The 18,666-nt window shown below is 49.8% G+C and overlaps 1 protein-coding gene across 5 annotated transcripts in view; it reads right to left on the bottom strand.

The window, feature by feature from the left end:
- Nucleotides 1–18,666, bottom strand: part of GRID1 (glutamate ionotropic receptor delta type subunit 1) — a 798,312-nt gene that overhangs the window by 567,076 nt on the left and 212,570 nt on the right. For all 5 annotated transcript variants that reach the window (XM_007962718.3, XM_073019016.1, XM_038008970.2 and 2 more), the window contains one exon: nucleotides 7,821–8,026. In XM_007962718.3, coding sequence (XP_007960909.1) covers nucleotides 7,821–8,026 — 206 coding nt within the window. The remainder of the gene's footprint in view (nucleotides 1–7,820; nucleotides 8,027–18,666) is intronic.

Here is an 18,666-nt window from a genome sequence, read left to right as displayed (position 1 = left end):
GCCACATCCCTATCCCATGTCCTGCGAGTGGGATCAGGAAAGTCTCTCATCTCACCAGCACCAGGAGAGGGCTCTGTTTGGGGATGCCATGTGCAGAGGATGGCACCAGATGTGGACTACATGGCACAGATAGCTTTTCTGAGATAAATTCATACCAATTTAGATAATCTCTCTCATTTCTGCCTCTCATGACCCACCCCCTCCCCCCGCCTCCCACCATGTCTTCTTACAGCTTCGCTGCTGAGCTCCCCAATCAGCTCTTCAGTCAACAAACAGGCTGACTCACCTCAGGCTCAGGGGCGAGGCCCCCCAGGCTGAAAACCCTTGGGGATCCGAGCAGAAAGGGTAATTGAGCCATTTTGGCTGCTGCAGGCTGTTTCCCTTTGTAAATGCCTATTTCTCATGTCTGCTGCCTCAAGGGGCTACCTGCTAATAAGCCACAGAGACTCTGCAGGGAGGAGCTGACACTCTGCTCTGCTATTTAATGACCCACAAAGGAAGGAAAGGCCACCAGGTGTCTTCAGGCCCATGCTTCAGGTTCACAGCCCTCTTTGACCCCAGACAGGCCTCCCAGACAGTCTCTGTAAGGCTTTCAGCACCCCTGAGCACCAAGAATGGGATGGCATGATTTGAGATGGAACTCAAAATAGAAAAAACACCCAACCAGAAAATAAACACCAGAAAGTCCAGCAGCACTTAGGCCTTTTTCCCTGATGATTGTTTAGATGCTCCTTTGAAATATCAAAAATCAAACATTAAATTCTTACAATGTTTTACTCAGGTACCCTTGCTTGGCTGGAGTGCTAAGAATGTGTTTCATTTGCCCAGTGGGCAATCGAAGTTCCAGACAATGTTTGTGTGGGCACAGAAGTCGGTGCTCCTGGGGTCCCACCCTCCATTCGTTTACCAACCATAACACATGGCCCCTGAAAAGGTGATTTAAAAAGATTAACAGGCCCCAGTTCCTGCCCTCAGCATTCCCAGGTCACACAAGGAGGGAGATGCAATAGATGGTCACAGCACAAGCACTAGGTGCAGGGCTAGCTCTGGGATGAGGTGGCAATGGAGGTGTGTTCAGGAGGCAGCAGGCTCTGAGGGATGTGATGGTGCTGTCATAGAGAGGGGACAGTGGGCTGGGATGCCAGAGGCCTGCAAGACCAGTGCTGGTTGGTACCTGGACAGAGCTCACAGCAGCTTCCCCAGCACTCAGAGACTTTGGAAAGATGAGCAGGAGGATGGGGACAGAGGAGGAAAGGGACAGAGCCATGTAGATCCTTAAATACAGACCCTAATAGGACAGTTCTCTCTTCTCTTCCTGAACTTAGCCAGGCCCCGCCTTCTGGCCCCCTCTTGCAGCCGCTGAGTTCCAAGCCATCAGAACAAAATCTAGAAACATTTGTTTCTTGTGATCTTATTTCTAAGAATTCCTAAGAGAAAATAGAAATTTCGCAGACTGGAAGCACTTTTGCTAAAGTGCTAAGGCTTTAGAATCCGTAAACAGTGGGATATAATTAAATGCAAATGCAGGGCCATATTCAAAAATTAATCTCCTATAATTAATTAGTAATTTAAAATATTCTGGTAAATGATACTTAAATGGCACAAAATTATCCTAGCTCTGAGTGATAAAGTCGTCTGCTAAAGATTTACCGTGTTCGAGTGAGAAATATTTGCATATATCATGTGGGACAACAGAACATTGAGATTACTTAATTTACCTTTGCTGTAAATGTATTAAAAAGCACAGTCTTTATATTCAAATTGCGGGAGCTTCAGTCACTGCAGCAAACTCTGAGAAGCAGTTGATTTGAAGACAGGACTAAACCCAGGCTGGGTTTCTATGAAGGATTAAACTGACCTCCAGGCACACACCATGCCTGGGAAGCCAATCTGGGAGAGGTGTTGGGAGTGGCCCCTTCCACCTTTTTCCTTCACCTAATTCCATCCAGCCTGGATGAAAAGTAACATTTTGCACCAGAGCAATAGAAAGCCGTCCGACCAACCAGCTATTCTCTCTCTGCTGTTCTTTCTCCCCTTTTCCCCTCTACAGAAAGAGATCACTGGTATCTAACTGCAGAGGTCAATGCCATCCGCTGCAACTGACACTGGGTAGCTGCCATTTCTTTTCCAAAGACAGAATACCTCTCCCAGACTGCTCTGCCACCAGCAATGCTCTCCTCCTGGTGGATGTGTGCGCATGTTGATGTGTGGATCTGCACAGGTAATGTGCGTGTGTCAGTGCCTGTTGGGCTGTGCCAGTCTGAAGGTCTGGTTGTGCCAGTGTATGTGGCTGCTGGTTGTATCATTGCATCAGGCTGTGTCCATGTGTGTGTGTGTGTGTGTGTGTGTGCACAAATGCCTGGTCTCCCACACCTTCCTCCACTGCTGCTTACCACCCCCACCGCCCCCACACATGCTCATCTCTCTGCACCCCATGCTCCACTGCCATGTGCTACAGCTGGGCCCAGGAATGTCCCACCTGCAGGAGCAGCCCTAGCCTCATTTGCTGACCCACCCAGGCCTAAGGCAACACTCTTAGTCAAACATAAGCCTTCCCACTAGCCAAAGTTTTCAGACCAAAGCCCTTGCTGATGTGCTGGCCTAGGAGTTGTTGACCAGCCAAACAGGCAACCAAAGTATACACACACACAAAAACAGCTTACCCCATTTCTATTGGAAGTAAGAAACATAAAATGCCCATTCATTTATTCCCTGAACACTACTGTAGACAAGGTCCTATACTGCTCTCAGGAAATAAAATGGTGAACATCACACAGTCCCTGGTCTACAGGCAGCATGTTCTAGTTAGAGGGACAGATTGTTCAACATCTGCAGGACAAACAGAAACGGACAGTGCCTGGGCATCAGGGTTGGGCAGGCTGCCCCGTCTCCTTGGGAAGTAGAAGGAAGAAGCAGCAACTGTTCTCTATAAAGATCACAAATGGTCTAAAATCATTTAATTTTTCCACTCTTTCCAGTGAAACAAAAGACTAGAAGGGAGAGGAGGAAACACAGAGGAAACAAAAGGAAAGAGGGAGGCCTATGTACAGTAGAGACAGTGGCATAGAACCAATAAATAAGAGGTGAAAGGACAGAGCTCTGGAGTCCTCAAAATGCCCACGGACACTGAAAGAGGCCTCAGTGATCACAGCCCCGGGGCACAGCTGCTCTGCCAGCCACTGGAATGCCCAGCAGTGGCATGGTATGTGGCCATGACTTTCCATATCATAACCAATCTTGGAGAGGAGGAGGCACTGCCCCTGAATTCCATGCCCCCCAGCATTTGATAGGGTTCCTCATCCATAGGAGACTCCCAATTGGTACTTGTTGGTTAAGTAGATGATTGGATGGATGGATGAGTAGATGGACAGATGAATGGATGAAAGGAGAGAGATGGATGACAGATGAATAGATGAACAGAATCCCTCCAGGAAGCTGAGATGAAGCCCAGGGCCAAATGACTGTGGACTGGAGTTCTCCCCATCAAGCCTGACCTAGAGAAGAACAAGAACAATAAGACATGTAAACTGTAGGGTGTTAACTTCTAACACCCTGGAAAGAACCCCAAGAACACACCAGTCCTGAAGTCTGGATTTCCTGCCCCAAGCCAGGTAGCCCTCCCTGCTGACATCCCAGCCTCAACTCCAGCCACTCCCTCCCCTGCACACCCATGACTGCAACTGCATGACATACAAGTTCCTGAATACACTAGGGATCTCCTGACCCCTCTCTCCAGCCCTTCCTTGTCCAGAGTTAGTGCAAGTTCATTCCTACAGACCCAGACCCAGAATCACCTAGTCCAGGAAGCTTCCGTTGACCCCATCTGTCCATGGCCAGAGGACATCTCTCTGTCTTCCGTGCTCTTACAAGACCTGGCCACACTTCTGCCATTACAGGTAAAGGGGTCTGTTCACACCTCAGTCCTCCCCACCAAGCTGGGAGCCCTGTGAGAGCAGGGACAACAGCCTACATGCCCACATAGAACTTGGCACAGGCTGGGGCTCAGTAAATGCTAGAGAAGTGACAGGAAGAGCCATGAGCAGAAGACAGAAAGCTCCAGCAGCCACCGGCAGGATTCCCAGAGCAAGACCCCTCTCAGCAGCTGCTGCCTTGGTCACTTCAGCCATTCCATGGGCCGTGATCCCCAGCTGGTGAGGAAGCTGACAGGCTTGCATGAGGAGAACATCACAGGTAGTTGTCACTGTGCACTGAAGTCCCACTGAGCAACCTGTGGCCCAGAGAACCAAGGTCCAGCTGAGGATCCAATGAGTCCAGTCCACTCCCCAATTAGGGTATGACTGGAAAGAGGCACCCATACTCACATGGAGGGTCCCAAGGTCAAGCCCAGGACAGAACAGGCCCCCCTGGAGGAAGGGACCTTCCACAGCTTATACCCTCGGCAGCCCCCAGAGCAGCCCCATGGTGGCCCCAGGCCTGGGATCTGGAGACCTGAGTTCTATCACCCTCAGGCCCATCCTCCCCAAGGGGAGCCTCTCCACACGTCTTTAAGATGATGCAGTGTTGTGGTGGCTACTAAGATGGTGATGAGGAGGCCTCAGAGGATGAATGTGGAATAAAGACTGAGCGAGGGATGTGAGGGGTCTAGGTGGGGCCTGACACACAAGCCCACAGTGTCCCCAGGTGGGCCCCAGCACCTTGGCCTGCCACAACTCCTCCACTCACCCACTCACTGCCAAGGCCAGGCTCGCAGAACCTGTAGGCCCCGCCAGCACAGCCCCTCATGAAGTGGAATCACAGAGAGGCTGGTGGTGCCATGTGCCCCCAGGCCAATAGCCACCTGCAGTGAATGAATGCTATTTTGCAAAATGTAAAAGATTCCAGCAGCTCTGTCTTCCTTACTCCCTCCCTCTCCCACGTGACTAGGCTTTTTGAGCAGGGAAGAGGAGAACTTACAACTAGGAAAGCCACATAGCCCGCGCCAACTGTAGCTCATCCGTACCATCCCAGATGCGGCATAACATTGACATGCAGTCGATGTGTGGGGGGCGCTATGGGACATTTACTCCTCCTTAACTGTGCTTTGGGCTTCATAAAATTCAGGACATGTTCTGGCAGTGTGTCATCCTTGTGAACATCATTTGTCCTTGTCACAACAAAGAGGAGGTTGGGTCATCTGCTCAAGAAACCCATGCAATGCCTCCAGGTGGTGAGGAAGGGACCACACTCGTGCAGGGACCACACTCCCAGGTGTTCCTAGGGGACCTGCTGGGCTAGCCAGTCAGACAGCTCATGTTTACTCCAGAATCCACATTTCTTCCCCACCACACTTAGGAGATACGTTAAAATGCTTTATGTATAAGTACCCTGAGAACCTCTGCCAAACCCTGGCCAGAGACACTGGAACCATATCTTTCCCCATGAAGCCAGCATGCCCTATTTCCCCACTCCAGCAAGTGCAGTGCTGTACGCTGTGTTCCTGGAATCATCACAGATGGAAGAGAGGGGCTCTGGAGGGAGTAAACTCCGGACTTGAATCCTGTTCAATGCCTAAGTGGCTATTTGTGTGACCTTAAGCAAGTCATTTAACAACTTTAGCTTTTCCGTTTCCTCTGTTTGCAAAGTGTGAGGATTAGAGAACGCACAAAGGACCAGAGCCATCGTGGGTATGTGAGAAACCTCAGCTTCTTCGCTCCCAATAGCAGGCACATGGGAACAGGGAACAAGACTCTTATCATCGGTGGAGACTGAAGACTACGGTGGGAGCTGTTGGCCCAAAGTCCAAATGCCATCCTTCCCCCCCGTCTCCTGCCAACACTCCCAAAGACTTGACTGAAGTTAAGAGTGGAGCAAAAGAAACTGTAGCATACTAGAGGGTGGGGGGTTAGAAACGACCTACTGGATACTATTCTCACCACCTGGGTGACAGGATCCATACTCCAAACCTCAGCATCACACAAGATTCCCATGTAACGAATCTGCACATGTACCCCGTGTATCTAAAATAAAAGTTGAAATTTAAAAATAAAATAATGGCCTGACCAAAAAGAGTGGCCACCCCAGAGGCATCCCCAGTCCCATCACAACCAGCAATGCGAGCAGGACAAAGCAAGCCCAGTGAATCCACCACTGCAGGCACTTGCATAATTAACCACTTGGAAATAACACCCTTAGGCCAGTCTTAGTTATGTGTTAAATCCTCACAGGGCTAGAAACAGGAAGGGGCTAAAATCCTCTAGAAGGAAAATGCATGAATATGTGCAGTGAAAATAAAACAGATGCTTCTTAAAAAGCTATACGCTAAATGCTTTATCATAGCTGTCTCCTTCATCCCTTTTAACAGATGAAGAAACAGAGGCTAAGATGGTGATGCAAATGGCCCAAGGTCACACAAATAATAATTCAGGGAGCTGGGACTTGCCCCCAAATCCGTTCAACTCCAAAGCCAATAGTCTTTCCACCCCCAAGCTTCACAGCAGAGCAAGGAGGAAAGGAAGCAAGGGGAAGGGGCAAGGAATTGACGAGAAGCAAGAAGCAAGGGGAACAGCAATGAGATTAGCCGACACCATCACCAGTACAGACTCCAGCTGGGGAAATACTGCCAGAAAAGCCATCCTCTGAGCAGACTTTTGCAAACGCACAGCTGGGTATATTCTGAGAAAGAATGGACATGTTAGTGCTGCTAATCCCAGGCTGCCCATTACTGGACTGAATCACTTCACACAGGGCAACATGTTCTGGTGAAAATGCCGGGAGCCGACAGGACATCACAGCCTGACGGACCACCAGCGTGATTCGGGGCCTGCTTAGCAGAGAGCATCAGGGCTGCCGGCCAATTGTACCATATTAAGCATTCCAAATTTTAAGTTCCCCAGCAGTGGGCTTTGGGCTGGCTCCTGATGCATGAGGTAGCATTCTGAGTAATAATTAATTAGAGGGAAAAGCAGAATAAGCAAGCAAAGAACATCAAATGGAATTAGCATAATGCCATGCTTCACTTCAGTTTACTTTCAATCAGAGAGGACCAGCAAGGTGACTGGGGTTGTCTGGAGAATCTGCAGGGAGCTCTTGGCCACCCTGTGACCTGTTCAATCCGCCTCTGCTCCCAGGCACACCACATCCCCAGCTCACCCCTAAAACCAACCCAGGCCAGAGGGAGACCTGCCAACTCCAGCCCATCACCTCTCTGCCATTAAACTACCTGGGCCGGCGCCAATCAGCCAACTCATAGGTTATTTCTAGTTTGTTCTCAAATTAACGGATTCTTTACGAATGAATGGATTCTTTTCTAACTAATGGATTCTTAAACTGATGGGCCCTGTCTTCATTAGAAGGCTCCAACCTCGAACAGAGATGTTTATAAAAGAAATACACACTGATTATTAGCCCAAGTGCCAAAAAAATAAGAACGTCTAATGTATCCTTCAACGATAGGCAAAGACACCTCTTCCAGGTGCTAAGAAATCCCAAGGCAGACCTACCCACCTCTGCAGAAAGCTGGAAATTTATTTTATCCCTAGAGGCTTACACCTGTCAACAAAGAGAGGAAAATTAAAAAGAAAAAAAAAAAAAAGGCCTGAGTCTTGCGTCAGAAATCTCTGGCAGTGACTTGCAAACAGGCTTCCCATCAGCCTCCCCACAGCTTCTCAGAGGCTGGGCAGGCCTTGAGTGACCTGTCAGGGAACAATCAGGAGCCAAGAGAACCCCCCCCTCACAGGCTGTGTGCTGTGGGCCGAGCACCCACGTGTCTCCATGTCCATTGAGGCCGTGCATAAGACGATTGTGCCCTACAGCCCACCTGAGCCATCTTCTGCAGAGCCCTGGGCACCAGGCCCCTGAGGCCTCAGGCCCCCACGACCTACCTCGTTGATGAAGGAGTGGGCTCCCTGCGGGCTGAGCAGCAGGATGGCACGGCGAAGCGTGTCCCGGTAGCGGTTCAGCTCCTCTGTCTTCATCGTGGTGAAGAGGCTGGTGAATACATGGCTAATGTTCTTGTCCACCTTTTGTAAAGAGACGTCAAGGCCCAGCCGCGAGGCCTGGTCCAGAAAGCTTTGAAGCCCACGGATATCTGAGCAGTGGGAGAAGAGGAGGAGGAGAAAAATCATCTTTAAGTGGGAATGCACCAGGGAGGGTGTCTAACTCCAACACGTTCCACCCCTGCAGGCCACCGCGAAAAACAAGGGTCCAAGTCTGCCTCAGGGATTCCCCTCAACAGAGGTTGGAGGACACCGGCGTAGACCCAGCCACGCTCACCAGTGTCCAGCCCTGGCTGACTGTCTCCCACAACAGGTTGGATGCCATCCAACAGGTCCTATGGCCAGAACATGCCCTTGATTCACGACAAGCTCTCTTTCTCTCCCTATATGGGCCCAATCACAGCAATTCTGGCCTTCAGGCCACATTTGCTGGAGGTCCCTGGGCCTGACATCCCCAGTCCCCTCCAACTCCCTCTGCTCTCCACATGAGGCTCCTTGACCAACCATGGCCAGTTGAGGCCACTGACTGGAGTGGGCCTGGCCTCAGCAGATGGGCAGTTCAAGCCCTCAGTCCCTGCACCAATCCTGCAAATGCACAGCCTGCACCACAGCACCCCAGCCCTGAGGTGTGGGACCCCATCTGGCTTCAGGGACCTGATTTTCCTTGATGAAACATTCCTCCTGCCTGTTTCCAGCTGGAGTGACTCTCACTCCAAGTCCAGTCAGAAGCCCACATCCTGACTGGATCAGGGATGAGCAGGGGGTTCAAGGAGGTACAGAGAGAGCCCATCCTGGCACGTTGGTGATCACTGGGAGAGAGGCCTGTAGACACAAACCACCCAGGGATGGAAGATTCAACAAGAAGGAACCTGGAAGCCAATATAGTTGCACTGCACGATGCTACAAATCTATCCTTGTGAGGCCTGAGGATGCTAAAGTTTTTTCAACCAGTGCCAAAATCATCTCTTAGCAGCAGCCTTGTAGAAGCCATTTGGCTTTCCCAAAAAGAGACATGCCCAGAACAGAGGCAGGCAGGTCTGAGAGTAAGACATAGTCCTGACGATGTCATTTCAGCCCCTGGGTCCATGTGAGGCTGAAGCCTGTTTCTCCCGAACTTTCCAGTTTCATGAGCCAGTGAATGCCTTCGCTTGCCAAAGGTGGGTCATGTGCAGCCCAGAGTCTCAATCCAAAGACCATTTTTTCACAGCCTGGGATGTTTCTTGCATCTGGCCCATCCTTGCATTTCACCTCCCATAAGCAAGACCCATGCCTGAGTCGCACCCTCCAAAGGACACTCTAGGTCTGCCCAGATCCACAAGCTTCACTGTCCCCATGCCCTGGGATGCCCACAGGCACAGCCTGGCCCATGCAGTCACCAAGATCGAAATCCAAATAAACAGTGTTAGTTCAACCAGGTTTTGCTCCTGACCAGTCCCTCTCCAAAACTCTCTCTGTACTCATTTTGCAAACTTCCTGGTCTACACTCATGCCAAGTGCCATGCAAGCTGCTGCAGGAGTCCCGGGCTCCCTGTTGTGCCAAGAGGGCAGGCTCACCACTAAGTGTAGTCTCAGCTGGACTGTGTGACAGGAGCCATCATGGGGAACCAAGCAGCGCGAAGGAGGAGAGCAGAGCACTATGGCCAGCATAATGAGGGTGCTGGGAGCTGTGCACAGGGACCCCCTTCCCACTGCAGGGGGAAAGCACCTGCCAGGAACCCCGACACCTAGGACTCAGTGCAGTCCCCGAAGCCCTCAGGCAAATCACCATCCCCTTTGAGCCTGAAGGGCTCTCTGTAAAATGGGGATGAAAATCACCAACTACCATTTTCCTGGGACTCTAAGGAACCACACTTCCTGTGCAGGCCACCTGCTTGTGTCTCAGGAGCCTGCACCTGGGAGTACAGGGAGCCCACCTCCTGGTGGTACATGGGGAGGGCACAGTAGCATACAAATGAGAACCCTGGGGCCCTCTAGAGATGGCAAATGTGTGACCATCCAACCATGACCTCAGCTGGCCCCTTGTCCATCAGCAGCCTGGTCCCTGGAGCACAGCCATGTGACCTAACCCACTGGCTTCACAAAGCACAGGGGTCTCGGTGTCGCTGTTCCCACTGTGTCAGACAGGAAGGAGAGCCAGCCCCAGGGCCGGGACGAAGTGGCCAGCACAGGGCTCCCCCAAAGTGAGGAAAGGTAGCCAACTGAGGACAATACGGTACCTTACACTTGCACCGGCACTCCAGGCCCCCAACACACAAGCCCCAGGCTCTCAACACCCTTGGGGTTCCAAGAGAGGCAATTTAGTCTCCATCAGCCTGTTCAGGGCTATACAGATCTGTAGCTCCCAAGCTTCTTGAAAGAAAAGGTGAAGAAGCTAAAGACCTCTTCTTAACCAATCAGAGGGAGTAGTAGGGCAAGCGTGCAGAGATGGCTCAGGAGCCCCAACCAGAAACAAAAGCGCTGGTGTCAGCCCCAGTCCTGCCCTCTCTGGAGTACAGCGCAATGCAAATCTGTCCATCATAAGCTGGAGGACATCTCAGCACCCAGTGGCCACCCACACCAAAACCAGCAGTGGGCAGCTGTGCTGGGCACATAACAGCCTTCCATGGGTGCCAATGAAGGTTTCCCCCTGGATCTGGGCTGTACATAACACAATCTTTAGCCATATATGGCCATTAAAACTTCAATTAATTGAAGAGAAACACAATTACATGCTCAGCTCCTCAGGTGCACTAGCCACATTTCAAGTACTCAACAGCCACATCTGGCTGGTGGCTACCATGTTGGACAGCACAGATATAGATCATATGAGACTGATCATCACAGAAAGTCCTATTGCCTGGTACTGCCTGGAGAAACCACCTTTAACCAGTGTGGTGTAAACGATATTCCTAAATATGGGAGACTGGCTGCCTTCAGGCCCCTGGCAAAGGCTCCTAATCCCAGGCTTTTTGTTCTCTCACTGTGAGGACTCCTCCAGCTCCAGCTCCGGCCTCGGCCAAGTGACCCGCTTTGACTATCGGACAGTAGTAAACTTGACGCACACATAGGTTTGAAAAAAGCATTTGTGCATCTCCATTTCCACTCTTGGACCATGCCACCACCATGAGAATATCCCCAGGACAGCTGCTGGAGGAATGTGGACACACAGAGGAGAGTGAGGCAGGCACCCAGGCAGCCATGCCCAGCTGCAAGCCAGCCGAACTCAGATGCACGAGCAAGCCCAGAGCAGAACCGCCCAGTTGACCTATAGACTCATAAAAAATAATAAATGACTGCTGTTCTAAGTCACTAAGTTTTGGGATCGTCTGTTTCCCAGCAATAACAAACCGATAGATCAAGGTCATCGGATGCACTATATCTGGTATAGCTTATGAAAACATTAAGTGAAAGAGCAACACCTTTGCCTTTAAAAATTGCCCTGCCACAGCTTACCTGTGGAACTGTCCACACAGGGCTGAGTGCTAGTCAGCCCCAGGACGAGGCCACATGTCCACAGGGAGCTTCTGCAGCCGTCCCTTCCTTAGAACACCAGTGGTCCTCACAGCCCATGGCCTTGGTTGTGACCCAGATCCGAGCACAGCTGCATGATGGGCATGAAGGTGGGATCCTGAGACCTGTCATTTACAAGCTTCTGCTCCTTCCAGCATCTTCTAAGGCCACTGCAAGTCTTTAAAATGGCAGAGACTGGCCATGTCTACAGAGCATACCTTTCTGCACGTCTACCATGTGTACCATGAGGGCTTGCATGAGTCCATGAGTCTGGTAGGGACACCCATGGGGCCCCAGGGACCTTATGCCTCATGCCAGCATGGCCAGTCCTCTCAGCCTGGCGTAAAAGTCTCCTTCAGTCCCTTCCCTGAGCTCCCTCTACCTAAAACCATCTCAACCCATAGGACTATTTCATTTCTTCAGGGAATAGGAGATGCCATGGGCAGGTAGCAACTGTCTTGGCATCCATGAGTACACGAGAACATGCCCTATGGGAGGACACAAGCCCTCAGAGCTCCTCTGCACCTCCCACTGCTGCATTTCTGGCTTCTATTCCAGCAGCCACTAATGGGACTGAGGGTTTACAATCCATCAGAGAGAGTTTAAGCTCCCTGCCAGCGGTGGCTCCTCACGCCTGAAATCAATGATGCCAGCTGAAGCCAGTGTTCCTGAGGGACTACAGCCCCCTGGCTACCACCAGCTGCTCCCAGTTGGCTGACAAGATCAACTCTCAGCCCCCTTTCCCTGAAGCTTCTGTCCAGCTGCACTTGGGGTGGGGCTGGAGGCAGAGTAACAGTGGGGAGCCCAAGCCCGTGCTGCAGCCCTCCTGCCACTCTCCAGGAATGGGGCCACGGAAGCCCACTTCTCCCACAAAGTCCTTTTCTCCCTTCAAGAAACCGAATTTGTAATTCCACCCTACCCCATCCCCCACCCCCAAAAAAACCTGACTGCTGCTGCTGCTCACAGAGAATTCCCCAAGAGGTTAGACAATGAACAGATCTGGGGTTTCCCCCACTGGGCCACAGAGTGAGTGCCCCTCCCCTGGAATCCCTTGGCTCCCACAGGGCTCTGGACTTTGTCCCAGGGCCTCCCCAGCAAGCTCACTATACACACTGGCCAGCCCTACCCACCATCCCCAATGCAGCTTCCACCAACCACATGCACCTCCACCCGCCCCTGGGGAAGGTTGCTGACTGAGGCCTTGTCAGGCCTCGCATTAACCTGATCCAGAACAGGCATGAGAAAGGCAATGGCCACTGGGTCTCCAGGCAGCCAGGAGAGGCATGGACTCCGGAAAAGGCCACTGGACACTGCAGGGATAGGGAGGAGCTCCCTAGAGAGGAGTCCTGTGCCTTAGAGAAAGGAGGAAGCTTGGGGAGCATGGGCCAGTCCACTCCTGCGAGGAATGCAAGGTGGCGGTGCCCGGGTCAGGCCTTGACGTCGCCTCTCTGCCTGCCAGCACCCACCCGTTCCTTCTTCCCCCAGTACTCACTGAGCACTCTGTATCTGTCTCTCCCCTGGGTATGGGAAAACAAAACTGAATGAGCCCCTGGGGTTCTTGTATCACAGAACTTAACATTTCAGAGGCTGAGAACAAACCACAACAAATCAACAGCAGAAAAGACAAAGAGATAATTTCCAACAGTGAGAAGAGCCAAAGAAATAAATGCTGGACTGGAGGGGACTTCAGGGTGGGATTCTGCCTCGGTGAGGAGAAGCAGCTCTGGAAAACCCTTGGGAAGAACATTCCAGGAGAGGGAAACAGCACACAGAAAGTTCCAGAATGAAGCATCTTTGACATCAAATGAAGAAGATCCTTGCTCGCCCCATGACAAGGCTGGACTGTGGAACTGCCAGGAAAGGAAGCTGAGGGTCAGTGGGCACCAGGGACCACCCAGGGGGAGGAGAGGACACAGGTCCCTCCCTGCCTCCACACCAGCTTTCTGACGCCTGGCCCTGCTTGCCCAGCACATCCCGGCCACTCGCCCTCTCCCCCTGCATCAGGCTCCACGACTCTGCTCTAAAGCTCCTACCAAAGTCATCAACAAACAGGGGCCCTCCTCGGTCTTTGTCTTCCACAGTTCTCCAGCATCCAGCCTGCAGCCCTGCCTAATGCCCTCTCCCCCTGGACTTGCAAGCACAATTATACGCCCCTCTGCTCTCACCTGCTTTCCCTTCTCCTCCCTCACTCGCTCCCGGTCACATTCCCACTAGTCCTGGACTTCCCCCTGGTACTACCTACAATGTCTGTTCTCACGTGTCTAAGAGCATCACCACACATGCACTAACGAGGCCTACATCCTGGACTGGCGGAAGCCTTTCAACTTCTCCTCCTAAACATTTCCCGAGTTCCACTCTCCCTTCTCAGGTTCAGCACTATCACCTCCTCCCTAGGATTCATGCAACAGTGTCTTGCAGGGTCCCCTGATCCTAGCATCTGCCCTCTAACACATTCCACAAGAATTTTCTCTCTTGAGATTATATCTTCTCACAATACAGCCCTCCTCCAAACCTTCAACAAATAACACAATTTATGTAACAGTTGCCAAGAAATTAATATCCTCAAAATTATCAGTCAATCAAGTTACAAATAAAAAGTCTTCTAGAGACTTCATTATTGTGCACAAAATAGACTCCAGACATTTTGAGTACCTAAGAGACTGTGGTCCTAATAGCATTTTTTTGAGACGGAGTCTCTCTCTTGTTGTCCAGGCTGGAATGCAGTGGCGTGATCTCCGCCCACTGCCACCTCCACCTCCCAGGTTCAAGCAATTCTCCTGCCTCAGCCTCCAGAGTAACTGGGATTACAGACGCCCGCCACCACACCCGCCTAATTTTTGTATTTTTAGTAGAGAAAGGGTTTCACCGTGCCTAACAGCATTTTCTATTTGTTTTAACATTCATCACCTGCCTCCACCATGACCTCCTCAAACCATGTACCTTGGGCTCCAGAAAAAGAAGCTCTTTGCCCACTCCTGGACATCCTCCATACACAGACACACACCCTCCACTGGGATGCTCCCAATTTGAAATTTACAGAGCCCTACTCCTCCATCAAGACCCAATTCAAACTTCCCCTCTGAGGCCATCTCAGGTCCTCAAGTTGAAATTCATGCCTCCTTCAAATTTAATAATATTAAATAATATTAATAACATTAAATCATAATATATGGGTAACAGGAGCTAGGCCTTTCTCATTTGTGTTCTTTATCAAACCCCAAGGTTTGGTGCCTAGTACAGAGTCAGAAACAGTAAAAGTTTATGGAATCAAGTTGAGCCGCAGCGGGAACCTGCCTGAAGCCCGGCGTGACTTCAGCAGCCACACGATGACCACGTATCAGGTGGAGGCAAAGCCCTACTTAGTAAGGAACTGAAGTCGGGAAAATCATTTTTTCAAAAATCTAAGGTTATAGCTGTGACTATCCCTCCACTCCCTCTGAAAAAAATCAGATAGTATTTTTAATACTGGGTATTTTTAATACTTTCTTTCTGAAAAGTAATTGAAGTGAAAGAAGACATTTCAAATTGCTTCCCCTACTATTTTCAATTTCTGAGAAGGGCCCAGGCACTGAGAGTACTTATAGAGAATATTTTACCATCTGTAATGTACATATATATGTATGAACGCTGCCACCTCACACCCAGAAGAAGTTCACAGTTAGAAGTGTTTTTGGATTATTGGCAAATTTTCCAAAGGCTGAGACACAACTTTGATTCCACAGACTTTCTTTTTTTTTTACTTCTTTCCTATCTGAGCCCCCAAAGATATGCTTTGAATTTCTTCCCAGATGTAGTTTACCCATAATTCAAGTTCATTTCTAAGAGCCCTGTCCAGCCTCCTCTCCTCTTTCATTGCACATTCCCCTCCCACCACCAGCTCCTAACGTCACCATAGTTGTTGCAAGCAGAGCAGGTGTGATGGTGGCAGGGTCTGCCATTTCCAAGAGAACCCAAAGAACTACCTGCTGTGGCTCCAATCACAGGGGATACCCTTGCCCTCTGCCTACTGGAATCCATCTGGAGCCTCACCTCCACACACCTCACACCTCGGCTTCTCAGCTATGCATTTCCTCTTCCTCCGTTCCCGCCCTCTTCCTTCCTTCCTCACATATTTCCTGAGCACTGTCCTGGGCCAGGCCCTATGCTTGGTTCCAGAACAGCAGAATTTTAAAACTTCACAGCCCTGTCCTGGAGGAGCTCTGGGTCCTGAGGGTAAGACTGACGCTGACCCTGAAGAAAGGAGTGGTTCCCATCTGCCACTTCTTGAGTACCTCCTACTGCCAGAATGTGTTCCATTTGCAGAGAGTATTTCATAAATAAATGAATTCCCTGCAATCGATCCATGTAGATGACTCTCTGTGGAAGTCAGAGGGGTACCAAGCAGGCCCAGGCGCAATTCAGCAAAGGTATGGCACATCCAGCAGCTGTTGGTAAAATTGAAAGCAGAGCTCCCCTGTCGTGGGGTGACAAGGTCCCCCAGAGCCTAGGCAAGGGCTGCATTCAGGTGAGTAGAATGATGGTGTCCCGCCAGCTTCAGCAGCACAGGGCTACTGCTCTAAGTCTTCTTGCCCAAGGTCTCATCTGGGAGAGTCTTGTCTGGGAGGGAGGCCTCCCCTGTCCCCAACACAATCCCAGCTGCCCAGACAACACTCATGGTAGGCCTGGCCCTGAGGTCCTCCAGATTGACATCCCATCCCTCACCCCAAAAACCTCCACCCTCTGTATTAACCATATCATTTTCCCAAAGATATGAACTTATTTATTTAACTTTTATTTTAGTTTCAGAATGTATCATATGGAACCAAAAAAGCCCAAAGAGCCAAGACAATCCTAAGCAAAAAGAACGAAGCTGGAGGCATCACATACTTGACTTCAAACTATACTATAAGGCTACAGTAACCAAAACAGCATAGGGGTGCTGGTACAAAAATAGACACATAAACCAATGGAACAGCAAAGAGGACCCAGAAATAAAGCTGCACACATACAACCATCTGATCTTCAACAAAGTTGACAAAAACAAGCAATGGGGAAAGGACTCCCTATCACTAAGTGGGGCTGGGATAACTGGCTAGCCATATGCAGAAGACTAAAACTGGACCCCTTCCTTACATCTTTTACCTTTTGATGCTTTGACATCTGGGGCCTTGCTTACCCTGGAGGGCCTGTCTCTCCCTGGGTTAGTAAGCAACTTGCTCCAGAGCATGCCTTTTATCTGCAAACCAACCAATCCAGAGCCCAGAACCCCGAGCACATTTTATATTGGGATCTCACACCCAGGGCCACTATACACTTGTCCCAATCACCCCAGGGCCAGGTACCAGACAACCAGGGACAACTCTATGCCCCAGAGCCCACTGGGCTTATTCCCATCAGCCAATCTTAAGCCCGCCTACTCTGCCTCGCCTGTTCCTCCCCATGGAAAGCACAGGCGATTCTTGCCCATAGTATCCCCCCTCCTCCCTTCTGCTTCCCTGTAGCATCTGCTGGCAAGGCAGGCCCTCGTCTCTGGGAATCTGCAAGTATAACAAATGATCTTTTCAATGGTAGTCATCTCCTAATGTATTGGCCTTGCTATACTTAAATCATAATAAAACCTGTATTAAAACTCCCGTGCTCCTTGCAGCACTCTGCAATAGCCAAGACAGGGAATCAGCCTAGGTGTTCGCCAGCCGATGGATGGATGAAGAAAACGTGGTGTACATGCACAATGGAATGCTCTTCAGCCTTTGAAAAGAAGGAAATCCTGTCATTTGCAACAATGTGCATGAGCCTGGAGCAGATTATGCTAAGTGAAATAAACCAAACCCAGAAAGACAAATACTGCATGATCTCACTTACAAGTGGAATGTGAAAAAGTTTAACTTGAAATGGAGAATAGAAAGGTGGTTACCAGAAGCTGGGGAGTTAGGGGATTGGGGAGATGTTGGTCAAAGGAGGTGAAATTTCAATTAGGCAAGAGGAATAAGTTCAAGTTATCTATTGTATAAATGTTGACTACAGTTAATAACAATATATTGCATATTCGAAAATTCATAAAAGTGTCGATTTTAAGTGTTCTCGCCACAAAAAAAATAAGCATGTGAGATAATGCACATGTTGATTACCTTGATTTAGCCATTCCACAATGTATGCATATATCAAAACATGTTGTATATCATAAAAACATAACTTTTACTTGTCAAAAAAAAAAACCACTATCTTCCATGGTGGTCTGAGATTCACAGCTTAGGAAAAGGCACAGAGAAGCAGCCCCATTGCCCTGCTCCCCCAGGGGTACACAGAATAAACACAAGCCTGGGTTCACTATCTGGGTGATCCTGGGCAACCACCTCTCTGAGCCCATTTTCTCACCTGCAAAGCAGAGCCAACCCCACCTTCCTCCTAGGAGGCCTTAGACCCTTCAGTGAGGGGCATACATCACAGCTGGCACAGTGCAAAATAGATGTTCAGTGGCTGTCAGCTCCCTTCCAACCTTCTCATCAGTGCAGGGAATGCCCCCAAAAGGGCTCCCAAATGAACAAATCATCTCTCTTGTTCTAGAGTCTCATCAAGAAGGGAGGTGCCATCCTGACAATCGGGTGACACAATAGAAAACTAAAAAGGTCATCTCTCCCTTCTGTGATTGTGGAAATTCCAAAGTTGTAAAGTGGCTTGAAGGGGAAGGTCTGTCATTGAAAACTCTTTGAGAAAGGAAACAAGTTTCTGCCTCTAATAAGGGCTGATAGTACCCAGGAGCCTTCTGCTCAGACAGGTTTCAGAACCAGCCACAGAGCCACATAAGGGCAGATTCAGGAAAGGGAGTGGGTGGTCTGGATGACTCCGTATGGGCACGTTCACACTGTGTATTCACATGTGTGCTGTTTCAGACACAGGGACCTTGAATGAGCCGTACCCACACCCCCTGCCTGGGGCACTGACAATGGAAGGCTTCGGCTGATCCAACCATGTTCCAATTTCCCACAAAGTTCTACTCCTTTCCATTTAAAAAACAAACACAGGGAAAAACATTTTAAATAATCAGGCTGGAAGATCGAGATTAAAAACAATTTAAAATAAACGTCTACTCTGGCACTTTGGAAAAAACATACCACGCTACATTAAGTGCTTTGAATTAAGTAAATTATGCCAAGTAACTAATTTACATAATTATCAAGATTTGCATTTTACACATGTTATGATGAAAATGACTTTATAAAATAATTCTTCACCAACTTGTGTTCCAAGTTGGGTTCCAGTATTT

Source organism: Chlorocebus sabaeus, chromosome 9 (assembly GCF_047675955.1).
Source record: "Chlorocebus sabaeus isolate Y175 chromosome 9, mChlSab1.0.hap1, whole genome shotgun sequence".
Classification (NCBI taxonomy): domain Eukaryota; kingdom Metazoa; phylum Chordata; class Mammalia; order Primates; family Cercopithecidae; genus Chlorocebus; species Chlorocebus sabaeus.
This window is presented reverse-complemented; position numbering and strand designations above follow the sequence as displayed.